The sequence below is a fragment of the Cylas formicarius genome, unplaced genomic scaffold (genome assembly GCF_029955315.1).
Source record: "Cylas formicarius isolate icCylForm1 unplaced genomic scaffold, icCylForm1.1 PGA_scaffold_10__41_contigs__length_53128322, whole genome shotgun sequence".
Taxonomy (NCBI): domain Eukaryota; kingdom Metazoa; phylum Arthropoda; class Insecta; order Coleoptera; family Brentidae; genus Cylas; species Cylas formicarius.
Window position 1 is genome coordinate 33468456 of NW_026844214.1, and position 27258 is coordinate 33495713.

General features: G+C 33.2%; 1 protein-coding gene across 1 annotated transcript in view; it reads right to left on the reverse strand.

Annotated features, from left to right (window-relative positions):
* LOC132698450 (T-lymphocyte activation antigen CD86-like) overlaps positions 1-27258 on the reverse strand; it is a 120720-nt gene that overhangs the window by 62419 nt on the left and 31043 nt on the right. The window contains exon 3 of the mRNA XM_060664543.1: positions 16230-16411. Within this exon, the coding sequence (XP_060520526.1) occupies positions 16230-16411 (182 nt within the window). The remainder of the gene's footprint in view (positions 1-16229; positions 16412-27258) is intronic.

Sequence of the window (27258 nt, forward strand, 5' to 3'; positions counted from 1 at the left end):
TTCTCAAAATAGTAATTAAGCGGAAAAGTACTCGTAGTATATTGATTAATTGTAGAAATGTCTCATTTTCTACATAACAACTTAAGTTAAATAAAAATGCAAATTAAATTATTATAAATTACCGCTTTGTTGTATTCGCTATTTACTATGCCCCAACCTACGACGACACTGGAGGGTAGCTTAAAATTTGACCTGCTTGGTTTACCTGCTTTTCGTAGGAATGCGGGTTGTTTCACGTGTCAGTCGAAGTTTAAAGAAGCGTTTGTGTTAAGGGTTCGTTTCTGTTATCCACGTTTGTTGCTTAATGCAATATCGCCAACGAGTTTAAGTTTTGTGTTCATTGTGTGTTTCATATACGGATAAATAAAACAAAAAAGACTGGAAAAAGACAGGTAAGAAGCTTTCGGAATTGCAACTTTAATGAGTAAACGCGTAACATTTTGACCTAGTATTATGTATATGTTCGACGAGGTTTCTATACTTAATTAAAAAAAAAATTGGGGAGTGATCAAAGGAGGCTGAGGTCGGAGATACGGATCTTTTTTAGTATCCATTTTTGTTTAATAAAACAACCAAAAATGCTCGCTTACGTTTTTGAAGTAGGTAAAAAGGAAACAGAATTTTAATAGAAATAACGCACGATATATCTCCCAAAAAAATTCAGCCTTATGAACAACGCGAAGAAGTTAAGCAGATAAAATTTTACAAGATTTTTGGGGACAAAGTGTAAATTCGGATTGTGGAAAGTAACAGATAGAGAGAATGAGTTACCTATATAGAAAAAGAGAGACAGAAAGGTAGATTTATTTAAACGTTTCTCAATCATCCACCCATCGGAGATAATAAATAACATTCGCTAGTTTTTTTTTGCATGTATTGAGTTAAGTTCGGAATAGAAATATATCAATAGTAACAATTTAAATATGGTAATTTTTGGGGATTGTCATACGTCCGCCAGCGTATTAAAAATATGGCTTTAGGGGTTAGAACTTTTTAAGTTTCAAGAAAAAAAACTCATGTTAAAATTTTTGTATTCGGAAGCTTCTGTTGTTTATTAATTTATAGACACTGGAAAATATAATAATAAAACATCCTACAGTTGACAATACGTGTCCTCTTAAACTCGAAAAGAGCTAATTTATCTTAGAAGAGTACGTATTTTTGGTAAAATAGATATTTTTTATATTAAATATTTGACCGATCGATGTAATTTGTCAAGCAGAAACCGACAAGAAAAGTGGCGCTTGTGCTGTTTGCTGACAATCCAACCCTGCTTCGTGTACAAATGCAAAGACCTTTCGGCAGGGCTATAGGCTACGAAACCTTTCAAACTCGAAAAGGACGAACTATTTTAAAGAAAAAAGGTACTTCATTTTTGGTAAAAGTAATAGATAATTTTTTTTTACGCTAAATATTCCACAGATCGGTGTAACTCGTCAAGCAGAATCCGAGAAGAAAAGTGACCGGGGGTGCTGTTTGCTGACAATCCGACCCTGCTTCGTGTACAATTGCATGGCGGGAAGACCTGAAAGATTTCGAAACTGCGTGCGTGCGTGGAAGGCTGCGTTGGACAAATTTTGAAAATATCTGAACACACGTATCCTGTTGAACTTGAAAAAGACGAAATTATTTTTAAAAAGGTATATTGTTGCTAAATAATAGTTTTTTTTTAATTAAAATATTTGACAGATCATGGTAACTCGTGAAGCAACATCTCAGAATTGAATCGGCGAGTTGTGTATTTGCTGACAATCCGAGCCTGCTCCATTTAGATTTGCATAACGAGGAATCAAAAAAAGGTTATCAATTTGGCTCATTTTGGTTAGTTTTGGTTAGTTTTTCAAAGCGGACAGACGTGCCCTTGTCCAACTGAAACGAACACACGTGTCCTGTTGAACTTGAAAAAGACGAACTTATTTTTATAAAAGGTATATTGTTGCTAAATAATAGATTTTTTTTTAATTAAAATATTTGACAGATCATGGTAACTCGTGAAGCAACATCTCAGAATTGAATCGGCGAGTTGTGTATTTGCTGGCAATCCGAGCCTGCTTGGATCATTTTGGAAGATACATACGCCGCGCTTTTCAAAGCGGACAGACGTGCCCTTGTCCAACTTGACAAAGGCGGAATTATTTTAGGAAAGGTATATTATTTGTAAAAAAATATACAATTTTTTAAGTAACATATTTGACAGACCATGGCAACTAGTAAAGCAGAATCCGAGAATTCAATCGGCGGCTGTATGTTGACTGACAAGAATATAATTGCTGTTAATCCGGCCCTGCTTCGTGTACAAATGCATAGTGGGGAGACATGAACATTTTTCGAAATTGCGGCCCTATCCTCTTGGGATTCTACGTTGGACAAATTCTGAAAACGACCCAGAAATATAATTGGTGAGAAAATAGTTTTTTTTTGTGTTAACAGTTAACAATTTTTTTATTTTGGAAATAAGGGGTTTCAGTATGTACTGGTATTAGTGAATCAATTTAATGACCTCAGCATCTCTAAACCCCCCATCTTGAGACGCGTTAACGATCCGGATCGAGTTACGTCGCGTAATTGTGTCACTTTTTTAATTAAAAAATGAAAGAGATGTACCTACCATACTTTAGAAACCCCTACTCCCCTTTGGAGGTGATGAAATAAGTTTTGGCAAAAAATATAAGTTCCTCATATTACTTTGATATGATAAGTATAAGTCTTGCCTGTTTTTTTTTTTAAAGGAGGTTCAAACCCGTGCGAGGTGAGCTTTCATATATGAAACAGACCAGTCATGGGGACACGAGATATGGAAAGTTTCAGCGTAGTCGTCGCCACATTGCTGCCAACACTGCATATATAAGGAATCGCGAACCATTCAGGTAAAATTTTGAAAACACATATTTATGGCAATATAGAACCTCTCTTTTTTTTAACAGGAATATTGAGACTTAGACCAGTATCTTTTTAAGTAGGCATGTGGGGTAAAGAAGACGCAGAAGCTTCAGTCGGGTACCATCGGTAACGTAGGCGATTGATATATTTCCACCACTACATATGTTGAATTGGAATTTCCCATTTGATGCTTTGACTGACTAAATGAGAAAACTTGGAGGTAAGCTCTTACGGAATTCTATGGAAATATGTTTAGTAACATATTGGTGCATTACTCTGTCTTCCAGTCAGTTTCACATAAACTTTGCACGTATTATAGAAATGCCACCTACTTTTTTTGTGTTAATATTATTGAAAGTAGTAGCTGGTAGCTGTAGTCGTAAGCCCAGAGAGTCTCTGTTTTGAACATAATACACAAAATGGGGCGTTCAAAAACAATAGACTGCATGCTTTTTAGAGTCGGCGTAAACTATGGTCATATACCCCTGATCAAATTCAGAACTAGAAAATCGTTGTGTCTCTGCAATAAAAATAATAGTAAAATTTATTGTAGGCACCTAGTAGAGTATCGCAAATTTCCATTTTAGTGCGAAATTGGTTACTCCAGTAGATTCCAGCTGTTCTAATTTTTTTTTAATAATTTATGATGTTAGTGAGTTTCATTGCAATTATTTGTTACTTAAATTATCTGCGTATTAAACCTTAATTAACAATACGCTATTCGTTAACGCAGGTAGAATTAATGACGCTGACTAACCTGATTTTGTCCAGGGGGGCGTAGTACGGTAGTTTGTACTGTGATGTTTGGTAGTTTGGCAGTGAGCTCTCATTTATAAAACTGGGGAATGTTTCGTTATCTTCAAATCGTAAACACGTATCATTGGAATTATATTTTTAAAATATTGATTAGGACATGTACTAAGTAACTAAATGCTCTAGCAGAACTATTCACACATATTGCGGAAAACGTACAAATTTATATTAGAGAAAATTAACTATTTTTAGAGGTTGGTTTTTCAAAAAGGCGGGGATTTAGTTAAAGAACAGATAGAGACTAAAGGGAAGCTCTATGAGAAAAGTTAGAATTAAAAAATCGATGTTTTCGTGTCATAGCGCAAGATGCATTATTAAAAATAATACTTGCATTAATTGTTGTCACCATTTGTGAAAAATATGGAAAATATCCTCTAGGTGGCTAACAAAATACACAGACAGAAAAGTTTAGATCCTGTTCGTTAATGTAGCGCATAGAAAAAAATTAGAAAAGAGAACGTTTCGTGTATGGCATTCGTAGTTAGTACGGAATATTAATCTGAAAGCTGCAAGACAGTGAAGGAGTGATGCGCTTAAGTGTGGTTCAGAGAGGTTATTTGGGCTGTAGAAGTTTTTCTTTGAACAGGGTTCAAATAGCGTCTCCTAGAGCGTTAGCAGAGAAGAGTATTGCAGTAATTAGTATAAGCGTCCAGATTTCATTGTTGTTGAGATTGGCATAGAAACACACTTTTATGTAGTAGTAGCAGCAGTTTTAAAGTATATGACTTTTTAGTTAGGATGCCTTTCGAGTTTGCTTTATGGCTTGATAGGAAATTAAAGGGTAGATACAGATAAGTTACGAAAAAAAGTATGTACACTATCCTCAAAGATCAGCAATAAATAAAAGAAATTGATGAAATAGTAAAGTTGACTGCGATATCTTAAAATCATTAATAAGATAGATAAATTAATTTTGAAAATATTAAATAATAAAAACAAATAATAAAATAGCAAAGAAAATCAAAATCATCAATAAGATAGATAAATTAATTTTGTAAATATTAAATAATAAAAATAAAATTATAATAGCAAAGAAAGCCTACCACGGCCACATACACATAATATTTTCGACATATGAATTTTTCCCAGGTAAATAGTCAAATATTTCACGATACCTTAAAACAGAAGCATGCGGAAATATGTATGAAGTTAACGCACGGTAGATGGCTTAGTAAATTAAGAAGGTATATGGTTTCTAATATCCTGCTTTATTAATGAAAATTTTAACCAGGTTTTTGTTTTGCAGATATTATTGGTGGTGCCTGCCAGCTTCCAGTTCCGAAAAAAGAAATCCAACACTTTTCGTCTTTATTTCCCCTGTCCTTTGTGCGCAATAAAAGTACAGTTTGTACCCGCGAGGGTACACATTCGCAGAACTATATGTTTTTAAAATAAATTGTTTTTGTCAATATTCACTAGGTGGGGTTACCTTATTAAAGAAAATCTTCGAACCGCTAGAGGGTGCAGATGGTCACGCGAACAATATGATCAAGTCTCATTGCCGCCATTGCTTTTCTTATGGGTGGGAAAATATCTGGGCTCTGATTGACTTCGCCGCCATTGCAAACTAGAGGTGAGGAGATTGATTAAACCCCATTGGTGCTTGCTTATCCAATGGGAGCCAGTTTCAAGGAATTATGGGTAAAGGGGGAGGAGCTAGAGAGTCGTGGGTAAGGAGGACACCCCACAAAAAGGGAGAGGAGTGGGGGAAGCCTATATTGTACTTAATAACTACTCTTACTATTGATTTACCAAATTTTATCTTAAACTTTTGAACAACAAAATTAGTTCCCCAACAGCAAATTGGTAAGTGTAAAAACTTTCGGTCTGACTAGCGCTGAAACAAACAAACAAAATCCTATCAGTATGAATATGAATATGAAACGTTTAATAAACGCCATTTTAGCCACGAGTTTTACTTGGCACCAGCGGAGTGGAAAACAAAGGCAAATAAATTCAATTTAAGAATGACGTATTTTCTCACATAAAATTGCATAATAGTATTTAACTAATAAGCTTGCAGCATTTAACAACCAACATGGAAAATTGTCAATAAGGTTAAATGCGGCATTTTTAGAGCAGCATTTTCTTAAAATATGCCTAGATCTCGTTAAATGTTCTAGGAAAACGAATTAAGTGTACGGAAATGGCTGTCTATAAAGAAAATAGCGCAAAATGTAGGTTAGCTTTTCACCGCACGAGCTTTGTTTTCCGGCTTTTTTGGAATAACTTGGCAACGTTCTCGTCTTTGTGAATCTAATACACTTACCGCAGGACAACGCGTTTGCATCGCATTTGAGAGACAAATTCTGCTACATCCCATAAAACTTATCTTCATTAATTTTGTGTAGGTTGAAAGATAGATCCGAGAATTGTTGTTTGAGCAAAGTAAAGAAGCTAGGCCAAATCTCGACGGGGGTGCTGTTTTATTGCCATTTTATCGGATGCTCTGTTAGTTCGTTTTTGTTTTGGGTTGAATGAAATGTTTTTAGGTCGATTTCCGTACGGTAAATAGAATGCATCGCGATATATAGATTAAGTTTTAGACTGCCCTAATTCGGATCGTAGCATCGAAGTTTTGTAAACAAGAAAATTGAAAATGCTTTTTGGCTTGCACGCTGCAGCTCAGAAACAGGCGCCCAATAAACTAACCAATACTACAATATTTGTTTTTAACATATTTCTCGTAGTAGAGGATTAAAGTGTATAATGCTGGAATATACTGGGTATTTGGGGAAAAATAATGATATTGAAAAACTGATACCAGTGTAAAACATCAGAACAGAAATAATAATAATAATATAATATAACGAAATCTGCTATCTGCTAAAATAGTGATGGTTATATCCGTTTTTATTTAAATTTCTGATTGAGTTTTTATCGCGTGCTTGACCTCGTTTAAAAAAGCGTCACTTACTCTATAATTCTACCCTTTAACTTATCAAATATTACGCATTTTATCTCAAATTTGAATATCAAAAATATTTCTAATTCTATTTAACAATAAGGAGAAATAAAAATTAAAAATCAGCAAAAGCGGCAGTTTAATACTTTTTTAAGCGAAACTTTATTTGCAAAAATAACTTATAAATAAACAAATAAAGTCATAATCGTATAAAATTCACTATCGAGATTGAACAGGATAACTCTATTAATTTTTTAGACTTAACTATTACGAAAGCGCAAAACAAATTAGATTTTTCAATATATCATAAACCTTCACACACGGACACAGTCATACCTAACAGCTCAAATCACCCTTATACACACAAAATGGCTGCATTTCACTCCTTTATACACAGACTTCTTAATACGCCACTCTCAACAGAAAATTACAACAAAGAACTTAATATCATTAAACAAATTGCACTGAACAACCGCTACAATCTGTCCATCTAGACAACAGTAAACTCTATTTATCCGAAACGTAATACCCGAACACGAACAATTTAAAACAATTACATACATAGGAGAACCTAGTGAGAAAGTTTCAAAACATTTGTTAAAATGTGGTTTAAAAATAGCTTTCAGAACTAACAACGCAATAGGAAAATATTTAAAAAACAATAAAACAAAATGTCCAAAATCCCAAAAATCAGGTGTCTACAGGTTGAAATGTTGTCCTAAAATTTATATTGGACAAACAGGTAGATGCTTCAAGAAACGCATTAACGAACATAAAAGAGCGTTTAAAAACAATAGTCTAGATTCTAATTATGCTACACACTTAAACACAGAAAAACACATTTTTGACGACAATTTTGATATATTACATACAGCCACAAAAAGTAGAAAATTAAATTTATTGGAAGCCGTGGAGATTAACAAAATGAGACATTCAAATGTATTGCTTAACGATCAATTAGATTCAAATACCTCTCCTTTATTGAACTTAAATTCTCCCAACAACTTTAATTAAGGTTTTATGGTCATTTTTCGGTAGGCAGTTTGTAAATATTAAATTTGATACAGACACGGTGTTGTCGATACAATTGTCATGTCAAAATATATAATTTCGTGAAAATCTTAACTTTTAGTTCTTATTTATTTTAAAAGCCACCTCAGTTCAAATAAAGTCGCACCTTTCTCACCTTTAAAGTACGGTAATAAGAAACAGATTAATTTACTTTGTTATCGATCACAATACCCAAATACCATAAGGCAAGATGAATTAACAAATAATGATTAAAATGCCAGAACACGTAAGAGTTGAAAAAGGAAATTTTAAAGGGTATTAATTGTAAAGTAATTCCTGCAAGACGGTGTTACGACAGTAACATATTTAATTGATTCACTCTGCGTCATGCGAAAACCCTTGCAGGAATAATCGCATTTAACAAACATTCAAAATGTACATCTTCGTCAATAAATAAAAGTAATAAAAAATAACTTTCGGGTATTTTTGTCAATACCAAAGTAAATTAATTGTTTCTTTCTCATAATTTTCATGATCTACAACTGTTTTAAGAATTTAATATTATGAATACTTTTGCCAATATCTTCTGTTTGGAAAAAGATAGCAAGCTACGTTTATTTTGCTTTACTTTGAGCAAAAATGTATGTGTTTATCCTCTAATGTCTACGGTCCATTATTGTTTTATTAAACTAGATTTAGCTCATTTGATTCAGAATGGTTCAAACAAAAAATCCGATTTTCTTTTCGCAAGGCCATACCTGCTAAAACTTTCCGAGATAGAGACGAGAGCCATTCTTAGTAGAAAACCTAGAACATCAGTGTATTTATTTCTGGACATCCGGCAACAGAAGCTTATCGCAATAGTAACATTACATTACATTATCCTTATTACTTTATCATAAATTTAATGAATTGACGAAGATGCTTAGCGTAGAAATTAATCCCGGATCAAAGTGAGTCGCGTTGTCTTAATTATTGTGATGCTGACATTGCCGGCAACCGCAAGAAGGCGTCGGTAGGTATAGTCTGGGCTCTCATTAGGGTTGCACAGCAGATCAATGACATGATATCAAAAAGAAACTCGACAAGCCCTCAATATTTACGGAGTGAACATGTCGTTGTAAAGGTATTGCGTCAGGTATTAATTTATTTATAGTGCTTACTGTTAAAAAAATATTCAATGTATTGTATTGTATTTGTTATATCCATAACATATACAGAACAGCTCATTACTCGGAGTTTTTTTTATATCTCCCCTAAATGTTTTATCGAATATTTTATGAATGCAGAAACAATTAACTTTCCAGGTTTCCTGTATACTATTCATTTTCAAATTTTGCAAAAAAAACTTACCAAAGTGTATTTGGTAAACTAAAAATCCATACTGTTTGAAGCAATGGATAATTTTTTTAATTGAAACATTTGTATCAGCTGAACAACAATCTTACTGGAGATAGTAGACAGCAAAATATGATTAAACTCAACATGATTCATAGAAATGTCGCTGGTTACGGAGATACAAATACGTTCACAAATTGAGAAAATTATCATAGTATAATAATAAAAATTGGCAGTTTTAGATTTTTCCTAGAGGGTGCGAGTTTCACCATGTTATTTAAATAAATCGAATCAATTTCTTTTACTCATCGAATTACATCGGTTAATACATAATGAAAATGTTCAATTTTTCATAGAATTTAGCCGACAACTCTGTGAGGTTTTGATTTATTTGCATTTAAACAGTTCGAGGTTTTTTCTATAAATACTTATATGATACGGGAATCAACAAAAAACTAATATTTAACACAACAATTTTGGCAATAGTAATTAAAAAAAACTCAAATCAAATGTTGGAATTGTAAACCATCGAGCTCAGTGCATTTACATTTAAAGTGGATTGGACTCACAAGCATGAAGGAGGTGATTTTCTTCATTTCATGTTGACTGTCCTCACATTTACATTGGACGTCTGTCAGTGAGCAATGAAATAAGATAGCAGAGAACAGACAGAGCTACAAACATCAAGTAATTGGAAGCTCGCCGAGCAAAATGAAAAAAAATGAAATGTTGTTTGTGTTTCTTGGTGTCTGGGAAGTTGAGATCGCTTTTTTAGTACTCTGGCGCCCCCCTAGATTCAACTCAAATATCCTTGAATATAAAACAAAACTCTGTTATTTATAGACAACATATACCAAGTTTCAAGAATGATCATATTGAGAAATCCAGATGATTGTACTCCATTGTCTCCTAACAAATTTGTAACCACATATTTTATCTTAAGGTGAGTGGTACATCTAGGAGTGCGGTAGTTAAATGGTGGACAATTCTAAAATTTTATTTGATTTTTTTATACTACTAATACTAATACTAAAATTGTTATTATTAAATGTTGGTTATAATTTCTCCGCGTACTTTTTCATCTTTTAATTATCTATTTAAAAAAAAAAGCAGAAAAAGTAACCTTGAACGTTTTGATTTAATTTAATTATTGGAGATAAGTAAAAAACAGACAGTCTTAGACGTCCAAAACAAGAATATCTTGCCTAAAAAAATTGAACAGATTTTCAGATGTTTCAACCATAACTGGACAGATAAAAATGTCTGGTTTGATTTGTTAATTTTTTAAAGAAACTTCCACAGCCTACTCTAATACTTTTGCTGAGTCGAACTTGCTAACATTTCGCCAATCATCCTGTTGGCTTCTTCAGAGCTTGACTGAAGCTGGCTCGCATTTTACTCTGTAACTGCTTATATGTTGTTTGAGGGAGGGTGGAGCTAAATAAGGGGCATAAACTCCGCCTCGGATGACTAATTCCCATATTAGTGACAGGCAAAGAGTCGCTGAAAAGATTGTTAGGTTGTTTATAGATTTCTATAGACTTCCGGATTTTTCGTTGGTAGAAGAATTGAAGAAAGATTTGTATATGATAATGCGGATAAAATCCTTAAATTGCAAATTTTTATTATTATGCTGTAAAACCTTTCTCAATTAATGAGAAAATTCAGAATAAAATTTAAAATTTGAACTGTATCTCTAAAACCACTATCACTCGTATGAGAATGGTTCAGCTGCATCCATACAATTTTGGTGTCTAGTATTTCCAGTTTAGAGATATTATGTTAATATACGATTTCTTCTTTATTTTCGATCCAAATTCGAAAAACTGAAGACGCGGATTCCAATTTAACAAAAATTTCAAAAATTTTAGGAACGTCGGTCGATGTTAGTGAACCCTTTCCTCATTCAGTTATATAAGGGCATAATCAATTCCGCTTCGTAAACTAAAAGTGCAATTTTTAAAACTTATCTTGATTTGCATTGCATTGAAATAATCAAAGATCTCACCTCAGGAACAAAAACAAATAAGAGCAGAACAGGAAGAAACTAAATAGGAAATAAAGAAAATAAGAGAAGAAAATCAACAACTATGACGAGAAAATCAGGAGTTAAAAGATGAAAAGAAAAAAATAAAACAGCAAATTGAAACCTTGCAAATTGAGCAAAATATCCAAGAGGAGGCAACTACACACTTCCAATCTAGACAGAGATTTTTTTTTTAAAGGAACTATCTTTGTCTTTCCGCAAAGCAAAGAACATTTCTACATGCTATGAAATTGATCGATTTCTTATCGGACGATTTTGTACGAAGTATCTGATAACCAAGCCGATTAATTATAAGTATAAACGAGATAATAGTATATCATGCAACAAGTGTGGTAAACGGCATTTGACTCACGGGTTTATTTGACACGAGCGGAGCGAGTGTTTAATAAACGAGTGATTTAAAAAGTCTACCGAACGTGTTGCATACTATACTTTTTCTACGAAAGTTAGTTTTTGGGTACCTTTTCGCAAAACAACTGGAATACATTCACTGACCTGACCGTCAGAATTGACAAACGTCAAAATTCAAAGCATGGGAAATATCTCCGGAAACATCCGATTTCTCCCAAACCCGTGCGGTAAAATCCCGGAAATGTTCGAAGGGGCTCGGATTCGTGAGAAACGAAACTGACCTGGTAAAGTGACGCTTCCCGCACGCTAGATCGGTGCGTTATTAGGCATTTTATAGATGGGAGTAGAAAAACGCATTTTTTATGCATATTTGGCAAAATATTAATAGAGAAATTAAAGATTCTTAAAATATACTTCGTAACATAACATAAATAAAATAAAAACTTCGGAAAAATGAAATTCTAATTCTTTCTCTTTTTATTATAACCCTTAGTTATAGAATAGAAAAAACGAGTCCGTTAATTAAATCTAAACATAACATGGACATACATATTACAAAAAATATATTGTTATTAAAGAAATATATTATGCGTAAATTGAACGTGTTGAAGACATTCCATACTTGTCTATAATTTAAACATTCTTGCGACTTGTGTGGCAGGATTTAGAATCTGATTTTAATGATAGAATAAAAATGGGTCAAATAATAAACAAAAATTAAGGATGCAACAATCTTTTTCAAAAATGCATTTAAAAGTTTTTTAATTAAAGCTGAAATCCTGTACTCCATTTAAACCTCAGAGCGTTGAAAGAAAAATTCGATATTTGCTCTATTCTTCGTTAATTGTTACATACATCAACTTATGTTGATTTACCAACATTTATTAAAAATAACAAAAGTGTTATTAATATTAAAATTGAAGATAACCATTGTTTCTTATGGTCACATGTAAATCCAACATCATCATGTACCCATTTTAGGCCAGTGTTGATATATGACAGCATTACTATTCCCATAAAATTGAAAGATTTATCTAAATTTTAAACTCTAAATAACCTTGATGTAAATGTATTGGGCACAAAAATAAAATTTTAGCATTAGTAGTTGGTAAAAATATTATTTCACCAAAAGCTATTTGCTCATGACTTTTGTGTTGTCGTTACTTGAGATATAATGGATAATGGTATAAAAAATATGTATCATTTCGCTTATATAAAAAATGTATCTCATTTAGTTTTTAATCAAATGAGAATGTAACCGTCATGTTTTGCAAAAACTAATGGCCGTAGAAAAAGTATAGTTTTGGAAAACGTTTTACCGTTTACCACACTTGTCACATGTCACTATTTTATATCAATATCCCACTAAAATACGTTGACTGCAAGTAAATGTCAAATTGTTTCTGACATATATAATACAGTATATATTATTATTTTCATTATATTTATTCCATTCGCAATTATTTAGCAATTTGAAATTTTGGTTTCCTACTCATTAGAGTTTCATTTTTAAAATTCGCCTAATTTCTATAAAATCTTGCTTAATTCGTTTTTAAAATTTATCGTATGTGAAACTCCTAATCAACAAATTAACATTAATTTGGAAAATGAAGCGCCCCATTGTGGAGTATTGGACGAACTCATATAAAATACAAAGGATTTCATTCAAAAAATAACCTTACCTCTTTTAGGGTTTATGAGAAAACCTATGTAACATAAAAATAAATTTGAAAAGTATTCTACCACAGATCTCAAAAACGAAATATTTTTAAAACCGCAATTTCAAGCTTCGCCTAATTAAAATTTTAAACTTTCTTTAAATTCTACAAACAAACGTCCTAGTTATTTCCCCGGATAACAGAATGTGTGCTTGTTCTGTCCAGGAAAAATGGCTCCCATGAGTTCCGTTTAACTTTTTCGGATTAACTTTTACTTTAGGACGGTTCATTTCAAGCGTAGTAAAACTTTGCCTAAGGTTTTGCCAAACGTTAATTGTATTGTGGCTTCGTTACGTTATGTTGAGGTTTCTTGTCTCTTCCAGTGGATGTAGCAGGTTAGGAAGTGGAATATAAAGGTTGAGGATTATGACTTAATGTGTCACATACGTTAAGGAAATCGTCAGTTCGGTTCAGTCTCGAGGAGTCTCGAATTTTTTTACAATAAGATGAAAGAAAAAAATTAGTTTAAAAAACTTTAGATAGTGCTAAAAAGTTGGCATAACTATCTAAAGCCATTTATTTAAAACTGCTCGCTTCGAAAACACCGCGCATTATAGACTGCAATTTCACTTATGAAAGACTTATGGCCAAAGTTTCGGTTCTCAGCAATCAGTAGAAGTTACCAAAATCTGAAATGTTCAGCCTTAATAGCGATACACTATACACATAAAAATTATTTATATATTCAAATGCATAGATAAATTAGAAACTTAACTCAATATACGTTAACTATATGTCTTGCTAATATTTTGTTTAATATTTGTTAAATAACAAATAGTTCTTTTTTTAACAATATAGATATGGTTTGAAAGAAATGTCTTTTTTTAATGTGACACGTTAGAATAAACGCTCACGACAAAGTGAGGGAGTTTTGAACATCCATTTGAATTGATTTTGATTATTTTCTGTGGGAATGTGTGTTGAATGTCAAAAAGGTGTTTTTGGATAGTGATATTGCAAAGGTCGATAGCAAAAATGCAGCAATACTGCCAAGTTTACAATAAATATGGCGATTTGAAATCTAAAGGGTCATTTCATGACATGACATGTCTCATGTACTTATTTTGATGTTTTTTGTATTTCTGCCAAGTATTATCTATTCTAAATTTCTAAGGAAAGTTCAAAGGAATCATATGTGGTTTTTACAGTATCTCTAAAAGTGTGGCAAATTTGTTTAATTTAACTATATCTCCGCCAGTGAACTAATTAAAACGTTTAAAATGAGCACAAAGTAATACCAGTTGCCGCCTTTAATAATAGTAAACCAAATAAACTTTTATTTTTTCATCGCCCTGTATTTCGAAAACAAAACGACATTCCAAAAAAATTTTTCTACTCCCGTCTGTAAAATACCTAATTACCCACCGATCTAGCGTGCGGAAAGCATCACTTTACCACATCGGTTTCGTTTCCCATGAATCCGAGCCACTCCGGACATATCCGGGATTTTACCGAACGGATTTGGGAGCAATCGGACGTTTTAGGAGATATTTCCCACGCTTTGAATTTTGACGTTTGTCAATTCTGACGGTCAAGTCAGTGAATGTATTCGTGTTGTTTTGCGAAAATTGACCCAAAAAATAGCGGTCGTAGAAAAAGTATAGTATGCAACACGTTCGGTAAACTTTTTAACTTACTCGTTTATTAAAAACTCGCTCCGCTCGTGTCACTTGTTGCATAATATACTATTATATTACATTTTCATCGTAAAATTAGGTAAGAATTCTCTTCCTTCCTTCAGGGAGGTTAGGAAACGTATTGTATTCACTGCAATCCATTTAATTGCCGATTTTATTGTTGTAATCTCGTTTCTATAAAGCCTTCACAAGTTGCTAATCTATCCAATAATCAAATCCTTAGCTAGATTTCATTTAATTACCTCGTATTTTAATTCAACTTAAATATCCCAGCCCAGAAAGATCACAAGTAACTTTTATTTAAATTACTAATTATTTTAAAGATTCTCGTGAAATAATCGCGTTAATTATTTTATGTTAATTTGGAAAAATAAAATATAAAACACGCTATATAATTTAGTAATTAATAGTGATTATCTCTCTAAGAGTTTAAGTATTTATGAACGCTTGTAGAGTTAAAAATTGAGTTCTTTTTTCAACCCTAGCACGAACTTTATACAATGTCCTGTGATATTAGAAAACCTGTGAAATAAGAGTTAAAGTTAGGGATTCTCGTTTGATGGTGGATAAGTAAGGATCGATTGGTCAATTTGAAGGAAAGAAGCAAAAACTATTCAAACCTGTCACCCCATTTACTTTTCGAGTTGGAAAAACATTTGTTGCTTTTCTCGTTTCGTATAAGGAGATTGAATTGGCCTAGGACAAACTTTGGCCTGAAATCGAGTTTTACTGATAATAGGTACAGTGAGTCAGAGGATATAACTATTAGATAATATAGTGGACCTATTACAGTAAAAATGGATGTACCTCAGGGGGCTATAATATTTTAGTAGAGATGGAAATAATCTTCCGCGCTCTACATTTCACGCACTAACCAACACACAGCGCCATTTTCTTTCCAAACAGCGATATCCACACACTTCGCTCCATTGTGCCCTGAGATTTAATAGCATCTGGACATATTTTTAGAAAATACTGCCGCAAAAATCCCGCATCCAAATTTATTGATGTTCTGTCGAGGCCGTGTTGGTTGTTAAATGACGCAAGATCATAACATTGGTTAAAAACGAAATTTTGAATCTCGCGCATGCGAATGTTGAATGGACCTTGTTACACAGTTGCTTCACAAGTTCCTATATTATCAGCATAGCCAGGATCTCTCTGGTAGCTATATGAACTTACCGTATAGAATATATGAAAGGTCAGGGCGAATTAACATTAAACAAATCAACTACTTTTCCGTTTACCTGAGGGAGCTAGCTAGTAGTATAATAAGCATATTCTGTTAAATTTACCCATAATATTCGATATATTATCAATTATTAAATCGGTATTTTAAAAAAGACCTAAGATGTGTATATAATATAGTCCATTTCATAAAATGTCTGTCAGTGTTGTGTATTCTATAAAATACGTAATTTATTCTATACAATCCTGGATTTCAAACTCTGTCAGTCGCATATACGAGAAGCTAAGAAAACCAAGAAATTGAGGATATATTTCAAAAAACTTTCATTATGTATACTTACAGTTCGATTGCCAAGATTCCTTACTTTACAGCCCAAGTAAGCGGTTTTGCCCACTAAAGCTGTAACATTTTTCGAAACGTTTTTGTCAAAGTAAGGACCTCGATCGATTATGAGAGGTTCTACTTCATTTTCACTATCTGACCGGCCCTCAGAATCTTCTTGCCTTTTCATCCGACTTAGCCCTAAAAGAAGGTAAACGAAAAGTCAAAAAATAAAAAACACCACATTAAATTAACAGATTAATTACATTCCGTGTACTAAGTTGCAAATGAGCTGAGTAAGAGTATTTTAAAATTACGAATTAATCATATAAATTACAATTGTGAATTAAGAATATAACCATTTAAACGAAATTACGTAACAAGAAAAAACTAGGTCATATTTTCCTAAGTATTGTTTGTTTTCTCCAAATGTACCATGTGCAGCATTTGTTTTTCGATTCCCAGAGTTTATGTACACGTCAATATTCTAGATAGGAAACAAGGTAATTTGTGATTTATTAAAAATAATCGTACACGGAAGAGTTTTGTGGCCCAGTGGCACAAACTGTAACATTTTTTTAATACTCCCATGATATTTTGGGTAGTCGACTCGTTTTCTCTATCCATATACTTAATTTAAACGTAACTTAAAGCTAATCATCCCCTAACAAAATTGTTTACTTGAAAGTTTGCGCACTGCTGTTCATTCCATTCTCTAGAAGAAAAAAAACATTTTTGCCTTAAGAACGGGGCCAGGATTGCGTTTCGGCGGACAAGTCGCAAAAGTACAATAAAAACTTCCGACTAATACCTCGGGGAACCATTTGCAGGAAACTAGAAAAACGCCGGTTGGCGATAAATCATGTGCAAATTTTATATTCATAAAGCGTGCTACACCTGTACTGTTTCATATTGTACCGAGGGAAATATTAATGAAGTTAACAAATTTATTATTCCAATGAGAAGAAAAAATGTTTGTATTGTATGAACGCAAACTATAAAAAACGACATATGTTTTGCTGCCCAGGAAAACGATAACAAGCAACACAAATTTTACCAAGACTGGTGAAAGCAACACAAGTCTTATAACCAAGTAACTTAATTCTAGTTTAAAAAAAAAAACCTTTGTTCATGTAGAATGTCCAGATCCTACGGAAAGCAGAAGCAAACATTTCTGAAAATACGATATTACGTCAATTATTGTTACAAGTTAAAGAGTAACTAGAAATAACAGGAGAAGGCCTGTTTTTGAAGTAGCTCGCCGCACAAGCGATTAAGACAACCGCAAAATACCTAAACAATGTGCGAAATATGCGCGTAATTAGCCAAACTGTACGTAATAAGTTAAGTCTCAGTGTCTCACCTCACCAGAGCACATCAGGGGGCCCCTTTGAGGTTTGCTAGGGAACATTAGACCATGGGAAGTATGGTTAGTCATTTTATTGAATGTCAGCACAGAATTTGCTGTAGTGGAAGAGCGATGACTGCTCACAGATATATGAGACATTTTAGAGCAGTAATTAAGATGTTATTGATTCTTCTAGTATATTTCTCTATGATTTCGACGAAAAATTATTAAATTGTCTGTCTAATAAGTCTGATATTATCACTAGATCATGAAGACTCGCTTTACAAATGTCACTACTTGGTACTAACACTGATACCGAAATAAAACTTCGCATTTTAGATAAATTAAAAAAGAGAGTTAGGAGTCAGTAAAGCGAACTGCTGGATGCTCAAAATGGATAAACAACATTTTTTGAACTTTTTCGGACGTCTATATCAGAAAAACAAATTTATTTTGGTATAAGTATACTTGACCGATACCAATCGGTAGTAGTTTTTTGTTAATTAAAATTAATTCAACCAGATGAAAAAATAGATAAAATTGATTGTTGAAAAGGTGAAATTAATATCCACATTGTAAATTAATATATTAAAAACTGGTAAAGATATCAAAAATCGTCTGAATTTACTTTTAACACGAGGACAATAGCAATGCATCTAAAATACAAAGAACATTTTTTGTATGTATCATCTGGTTCCAATGAACTCAATCAATTGAACTGGAATGGATCTGTAAACGGTAATGCACCGACATCCGGCGATATGGTTTTTGATATGTTTTTTTTTATTTGAAGCAATTCGGATTGTTTTCTTTTCGCGTTAATTATAATGCTATAATATATATATTTGATAACCAAATAATAATGTAAAAGCATTAGTATTTGTCTTTTTCTATTGTAAAATCTGCCTCACTTTTCTGTTGTAATTGCAATATATAACTCATATCAAATAATCTTTAAAACCATCATCGTCAACCATCGAAATATTCGGTAACGGGTTCACTAATTGCATTTGGTAGGATGTATTATGTGTATATGTGTGTGTTTAGATGAATTTTGTGCTATTTTAAGCTTAAAATTATATAGTTGTCAACTTGATAGTAACTTGTAATGCGACCTGTACAAGGTGCCAAAGCAACTTAATAGTCGTTGCGAAGAACTCATCGCATCTTTGTTACAATATTTCAAAAGAGATCTCGATAATACTGACAATTCATATCAATAATGATATCGTGTGACCAAATAGGATTTTTTTAATTCAACAGCAATCAAAAAAACAAGTTTTGAAATCGCGTTCTAAGAAACGATACAAAAATGTGGTAAGTGGCACAGAAACATCTGAATATTTGAAATTTGGAAAAGTTAAATTCACAAACAGAAGCAATAATTTACGATTGGTATAATAGGGAGTAGTGAACAATCAAGGGATTCTTCCACTTATTATTAATATTAACGACGACTCTAGTTATTCTAGTAATTTCAATGACTTAGTAAATCAAATATTTTCGATGTTATAAAAAATATTCATAGCATCTCATTATTATTCAAAGGAATGATTAACAAATGAACAAATAAAATCGAGTTGTTAATAAATTAAATAGATATCTATAAAGTCAAGCATTGAAACATTGTTTATATTGTAAGTAACAATTGATTACCCTTTTACAATATAAAATATTTTGATTAAAGGAAGATATGCTGTACCAGCCGAGCTCGATAACGTGACTAAAAGTTTATTTGACATGAGCTACAAATGTCCCGTTCAGTGCCTGCTTTAACGGCCTGTCATTTTCTGTCTTCTGGAAACAGTCCACAGTTTTTGTTTTTTGATTTCGAGTGTTCCGCAGCAGTTTATTTATAGATTTTTCAAACTTCCAATCATATCTCATATTTGTTAGCTAATATCACTTGCTAATCTACATGATCACATTTTCTAATTGCCTTAACGTGATTGTTACACACAGAGCGCGTTCCGGAATGGAAGTTAAGTTGAAATATCCAACTATCCATTGGGAATAGTGCCAGTAACATACTCCGACGTTGAGTACTGCATAATTATATAGTATGTCGAATTAATAACGCCAATACCAAGTCTTATTTAATAACCACAACTAGTAATATGAAGGAAACGGAATAAAATTTTATATATCCATATTGCTATCATTTAAGATTTTAACAATATTGTTATTTAAAAAAAATAGATCTGATTATCTCTTAACGGACAATTGAAGAACACTTAAAAAAAACTTTAACTTAATGGTGAAGGTAGTTTAATAGAGATTGAAAAACCTGTCCTTAAGAACTCCTTTTATTTGTTGCTTAGTTAGTTTATGACTATTGTATTTCCAATACTTGAAGGGTATAGCAATTCATTTTAATAAAAAAGTTCAACCCCCATATTTTAAAATCCACCTGCTACAAAAACCTTATCTTTCTACGTATCTACCTAAATAAATCTTATGCAAACTAAATCACTTTAATTTATACGTCGCCCTTGTCCGTTTCAGTGAACAACGACTCCCAAAGTGTTTAATCGCATAGTGCTACAGTAAATTTACTCTTGGTATCACTTTGTCTTTCCGTAGTATACAACCGAGCTACCCAAGTCAAGCGTATATTTAGTGAGCGAATGTTAATTAAAATAAGGTCCCTTAGTCATTTATCGAGTAAAGTCGCACATTTGTAGAATATATTGCGCACTAAAATGCATGCCTATTAAGGATATGGTTCGTCGCTTAATTTTCCAATTCTGTCGCAACTATGTGTTTGTTTTTAATTAGATACGACGCGGATCGTAGTAAGAGAAATTTATTAGATCCTTAATCGAGGTGATATAAATTAAAACACGGTCACGTTCTGGATTAAAAAAAATATATTTTAAGATGGTGTACATTTGTGTTTAGTGCCAGACGAGTTTCTGGTTTGCTGACCTTCATAAATATCCAAGTAAGGGATGTAGAGCTTCGGTTGATGAAACCGGCACTCATACAGAACCACTGACCATTAGCTAACTGATTACAGTTGGCTCTGCATTTCGACTCAAATTATTGATCCTTTACTTGATTATGGGATAAAGGCCAACAAAGAAAACCCAACTGTTACTACCACATACAGCTAAACTCATGATTCTTTTCTTGTTTATATCAGAGACTGGGCAACTCATTCCTGCTCTTGTGACACATATCCAGTATTCATTTTTCTACTTCCTACATAAAGATGCCAAATTATGCACTGATCAGACGTGTGCAAAGGGTAACTTTAAGGTGTCAGCTTCATTGACCATTGTCCCGGATTGGAAGCGATGTTTTCGGTAGATTTCTGAGACCAAAGGTATCTTGGCGTTTGTCAATTCTGAGAGTCTCGTGACACAATAAATGTATTCGTGCCGGTTTGCACCAAAAGTACCCTAAAACTTATGGGCGTAGAAAAAATATAATATTCAACAAGTTTATAAACTCTTCAAACACTCGTTTATTAAACACTACCTCCAGTGCACTACGTTCGTGGCTAAACAAACCAGTAACGAAAGTGTCGTTTTTTAAAAGTTATTGCATTAGTATACTATTTCTTTATTATATGAAATAAAGCAAATTATTAGACAAGTTATTTTCTTTAACAAATTGTTCATTGCCGAGTGTCTTATCAAGTGAGAAATCGCTTTTCCTAAATTGGATGTGGAAACGTATCAGGCTATTCAAGAAAAATAACCAGCTTTCCATAACGTTTACCCAAACTCACGGTACAAAGCTCAGGTCGCACGTTTATTACGTGTTAGGTCCAACCTTCAGGTTCAATCTTGTCACACACACTTTCCGATCTCTAGTTTCAAGTACACGTTAACGAACGGTACCAACACAAACAACAAATTTTTTATCTTAATCCTCAATATAACTACGTTATCGTTGTTTGGTCAGCCATGCTGTGGAATAATCAGGTGACAGCTTTATATGCATCGTGAGTAAAAATCGAAGTTAAAATTTAAGCTCCTTCTGGGAAACCGCCAATGAATTAACATCGTTAATCGTAAGCCTACCTATTTATATTGGGTGTCTTATATCTTATCCACTATAAAGGAACAGAACAAAATAAGGAGATTTTCAATAAATATGGTGGTTAGCCATTTAAGTGAATTCGGTATAAAACCAACCTAGAGGGCGCTTTTGTACTTAATAATATTTTAAAGAGGATGGCTTGTTGGTCCATAACACGCTTTTCAATTCTTCCAATTTTCAATTATTTGCCTCGGTTGATATAATTCTTATCTCTTTACATTTTTATTTATTTATTTTTTATTTTCATTTATTATGAATGTACTTAATTGTCTTGAGCTGAGTGTAAGAGAATTGAAAAAGACTCGCAACAGTTAAGGTCAAAGGAAGATTGTTTGAAAAAACCTAAATGAGTTAAATATTTATTTAAACTACATTATTATAGAGCATCACGAAAGGCTAACCGAGTCAAATAAAGAAACGGAAAGTCTTTATTAGGCAAAACAACTTTTCCTGCTGATTGACTCAAAGTGAAATCGCTGCGGTGTTTTCCAACATTATTTATAGTGTTAAACAAGCAAGGGATGCTCTAGTTTCAAACAAAATGGTAAATTCTCATATACCTCACTAATAATCGTAGCTTTCATGTGCTATCTTACCTATTATTTACACAGCAGATACAAAGGCATAAAGTAATTTTAATCCTCGTCAATTATTAATGTCGTTCTTGGTGCGAGTTTTACTACATTTTCTATTAAATATAAACGTACGTAATTTGCATATGCTACAGCCAGCCATGTACAGAGTGGTCGTAATTGTAGTGTTTTAAGAGAACAAAACCTATTTATAAAGTACATATGGGTAGCAAAATGAACTTACAAATCGATTCAAATAAAAACATTATTAGGCCCCTTTTATTTAATGTTTACGTTAAATTGTATCACTTTGTATTCTAATGATCATTGTATTTCGTCATTTCGTTTACCACGCTTAGTACAAAATAAACACTGGGTGTTTCTTAAGATTTGTAAAATATTTAAATTTAAGAAATAAAAATTTAATAATAATTAAAATTTGTTAGCTTTTTTAAAACGTCCACAATTACTTAAACTGACAGCTATATGCACAGCTTATTTATACATTAAAAAGGTCTTATATCTCGGCATTTTTCGACTGGTCGATTTTGCTCCTATCTTAATTAGAAAACGAGTTTTTCCGTGAAAACCTTGCTGTTACGCCCACTGTCTATGGACAGTGAGTTTCATTTTGCTTTCCGTTATTAATACAGATAGAATCTTGCGATTTTCGCGAAGTTGACCTGCTATTTTGTGAAACGAAACCCCTTGTATCTCCGTCGTTTGACAACATATCAAATACGTAAAAACATTTCATATTAGAACTTTTACATAATGGCGTAGTCCATCTTTGATATTTAGATTTTTCAAAAGTTCTCTGATGAAGTCAGCAGCATGTTTAGCAAAACGTCATCGAGACAAAGTCAACACCCGACGCAGGAGAAATCCAGAAGACCTACAACCTTATATTTTCTTCAAGAAATTTGTTAATGCTTGGGCGATACTTTGTTTGAACAAAAACGGATGATAAACCATAAAAGTAATTCATTTTACTACTTTAATTAAACTAACCCACACATAGAACCTCTAAAGTGTTTATGTGGCACTCCGCCATTTCAGATGTATTCCGATGAATTCGTCAACTAGGACAGTTCTCAAATACTCCAAGGTAGTATTAAAGTTAACCCAAACTGTTTAACAGAATTAACCCCTGGATATTTCGTTACGCTCCAGCCAATGAAAATTACCATTCCGAGGAAAACTTTTGTAAGAGTTGTCTATCGATTTTTTAGCAAAAAACATCTCTTATATATGCAGCAGTGCCTAAAAGCATAGAAAGAAGCCGTCTTAATGTTAATAGGTATATTTATTTCAATTTATGTTTATCATTTAAAAATTATAATTTTTAACTTTGAACTTGTTATTTAAGAATTTGTCAAATTAAAATTAATTTTATGGGTTTTTGATATAATGCTTTTATTCGATAATAGCCGTCCCAGTTTTAAAAGTCCATTAACCTAGAAATCGAGCTGCTCCTCCAGGAGCCAAGTCCTTATATTAGTGGGCACGTCAGTGCTCAACAAATATAAAATGGTGGCAGGTGTTGCCATTCTTTAAAATAAATGTCTCCGGAAAAAGTATAATATTATTGTCGTATTTTCGAATATGCTACATTTTGAAAAAACTATTATTATCATTGGTCACCTTTTTCTCCACTCAGGAATACCACCGCCTCCGTACTCTCCACAAAGATATACCTTCGTTAGGATGGGTTTATTATTCATATCTGTGTGACGGTGAATGGTGTCAAACTTAATGAATCAGTATGATCGGTAAAATTATTATCCGAGGGAATACCTATTACCCATATCCATTAGATGATCCGTATTTCATTATTATTTATCATTTATATTTATTTTATATTTATTTGACTCACAGCTTAAATGATGCAGTCGCTATAACAACTGAAACTGGTCTGAAAGTCTCTTGCTTTATTTGAAAAAAAAAACAACTGATTGAAATTAAGTTAGTAAAGAGCCTTCTAACAAAGAGTGAATTACTTTATGTCTTAAATATGCCTTACTTAGTTAACAATAAAGAATTAATTAAATTATATACAATATTAACGTCTCAGCTTAAATGAAGCAAAACAAATTATAACTAAATCAATAGAGAAAAAAAACTGCATAATTTGAAATACTGCTAATATTTAATATTTAGTCGATAACGCCTTGTAGTCTTCTGCGTATTGATTCAACTAATTTTCTAGTATACCCCGGGGAAATTGTGTTCCAGTAATTTTTACTTTTAATTTATTATTGTTAGATATTGGGGCACTATTTACTTTGTTTTTGAATGTCAACCAGAAATTTTCAAATATATTTAGGGCTGGTGACTTTTATTTACAATTTTGGCTGTATCTTTGGCTGTATCCATTTCTGTGATGAGTAATATTTAAAGTTCTTTCAGAAATTGTTGTCCGACGACCATTTTAAAAAAAAAATCGTTTTACTGAACGGCTTTTACTCCGCCTTCGTAAATTTCAAACGTATAACTTTTTACCCCGGTTATTATATCTGCATCATTTAAGCTGTGACGTTAATATTGCATATAATTTAATTAATTCTTTATTTTTAACTAAGTAAGGCATATTTAAGACAAAAAGTAGTACACACTTTTTTAGAAGGCTCTTTACTAACTTAATTTCAAGTTGTTTTTTGCCAAATAAATAAAGAGACATTCAGACCAGTTAGTTTTTGTTATAGCGACTGCATCATTTAAGCTGTGAGTCACTTTATATATATTTTGCTTCATTACTATTTTTCGGCAATCCTGTATATCCCCTAACAAAATAAGGTTAATTGTAATATTTATTTTAACGGCGTTTCTCATTAGTGAAGTATTTAAGCTGTACTTTGCGTACACGGAGCATTTATTTGCCAGCATGTTTGGAGAAACGTCAACGACATCAAGTCATCACAGGACGCAGAAAAAACATAAAATATGTACCTACAAGCTCCATAGTCTACGTAAGTCTCTTTGAAAAACAACACACGACGTAGAGTGCGTAAACCGTTATTACCGTTAAATATTCCATTCCATCTTTATATTTTTTATAACATTCGTCTCGGTGCATTTTTAATAACATAAATATGGCTACCAACATATAAGAACAACAAATTTCAGTCTCCAAAATGAAGCACAAATAAAGCGTATCGTTGTTTCCAGTTTCCCTTGGACATTTATTTTTGCTGTTTGCATAATTGTGCAAACGCAAAAAGTTACTATCTCTAACCGTGCTGTAGTTTTTATTTATAATTTCGCTCCACGTTGCCTTTCGAGTCCATATAAAATATATATAAAAAGTGCCCCAGATTCGTTTTTTGAGACTTTAGAGTTAGAGTTTTAGAGGAAACTTAGTGCATTTGATAACCGACTGCAGACTTACCATCGGTCAATTGGTTTGGAATATATCGGCGAAAACGCGAAAATGGCGGATTTCGTTTTTCGCCGGTAAATCCAAAACTGTTAAATTGACAGCTCTCAAAATGTGACATTTTTCAGGCACTTTTTAAGATGACGAAGAGAGCGTGTATGATATGTCTTAATCGTCTTTTATTATCTCGCAACCTGCCTTAACTTTTTTTTATGGCCACAATACTGGATTTTTTGATTTTTGGGAAAAACGTAAAATTTCCAGTTCAGTGATATCTCACAAGCGTACAAAATATTTCGCACACTTCGTAAAGTTAGCTCTTATTGTTTTATAAATCGGGCATGACTTATTTAACATTAGCATTTTTTTTTGTGAACTTGAGACCGCGTGCTACCATGTCGTCAAATGATAGTAAATTAGCTAGATGTTCAGCATGTGAGGTTAGCATTAGAATTAGTTCGCCGGCCATCTCTTGTCATATTTGCCTATGTCCTGGTTTCACAAAGGTTGATCTGGCCCCACTGCCAAAGAGTTCAACAAGCATGTGGCTATGTGGAAAAAATCAAATTCATCGACCTGGAGCTGCAATTTCTGCACAGAGGACTTATGTCCCACGAGTCCCAGAGGGCCACAACCGATGAAAAATATACCACCAGTCATCGTCAACCGCGAAATCTATTATCTATCGGCCCAGGTACTGATAGCCCCACGCAAATTAGTCCGGCTCAAACCAGGAATGAAGTCTCTCTAAGTGACATAATGGAGAAGCTATGGCCAAATACGAAGACCAAATAAACATTAACAATACCATGCAAGCTGAGATTGCGGATTTACGGCATCAATTAGCCTCTCGTAGTGCTCCTGCGGCTGTAGATTCGGGGGATGTTATTAAGGAGTCTCTTCGTGAGTTGAGTGAGAGACAATTGTGACAGAGAAACCTCATTATCTTTGGTGTGAGCGACATTGCTCCTTCTGAAGATCTCAACAGGATATTGCTACGGCCTCTAATGTAATCCTAAAATTCTATCCACAAGCAAATTTAAACTCTATCAGAGTATTTTGCATTGGGCGAGAACGCCCTACAAAAACTAGACCTCTTAAAGTCATCATGGAATCATCGAGAGATGTTGCGGATATTATACATCAACGGCGCTTCAAGAATAATCAAGATAGCCAACAATTTAAACTAATACCTTTGTCTGACAGCGTTCCAGCATCCTTTCACTCTGGCATATCATGTGTCTATCAGAACGTAAGAGGGTTTAACACAAAAACTACTGATTTCTATAACTCTATAAGCGGCAATAATTACGACATAATTGTTATCACCGCAAGCTGGCTGCAGGACAATGTGTTGTCGAGTGAACTGTTTGATGATCGGTACTCTGTTTTTCGCTGTGATCGATATCTGACCGGAACGGGCGTTGGAAGGGGCGGTAGCATCATTCTAACCATCAAAAAGAGATTTCGAGCAGTTTCTTTCAATTTGCAGTCTATAAATAGCGACGTCACCAAGGTGGATATAGTCGGTTGTAAGTTACGCGTTGATCATGCGACTGTATACGTTTTCGCTCTTTACATCCCTCCTAATACCACCCTTCTGGAGAGTGAATCCCTCCTGGAATGCTCTATTATTTATACGATAGCAATGTTCTCCTTATTGGCGACTTTAATATGCCCGCACTTACGGACCCCGGTGAAT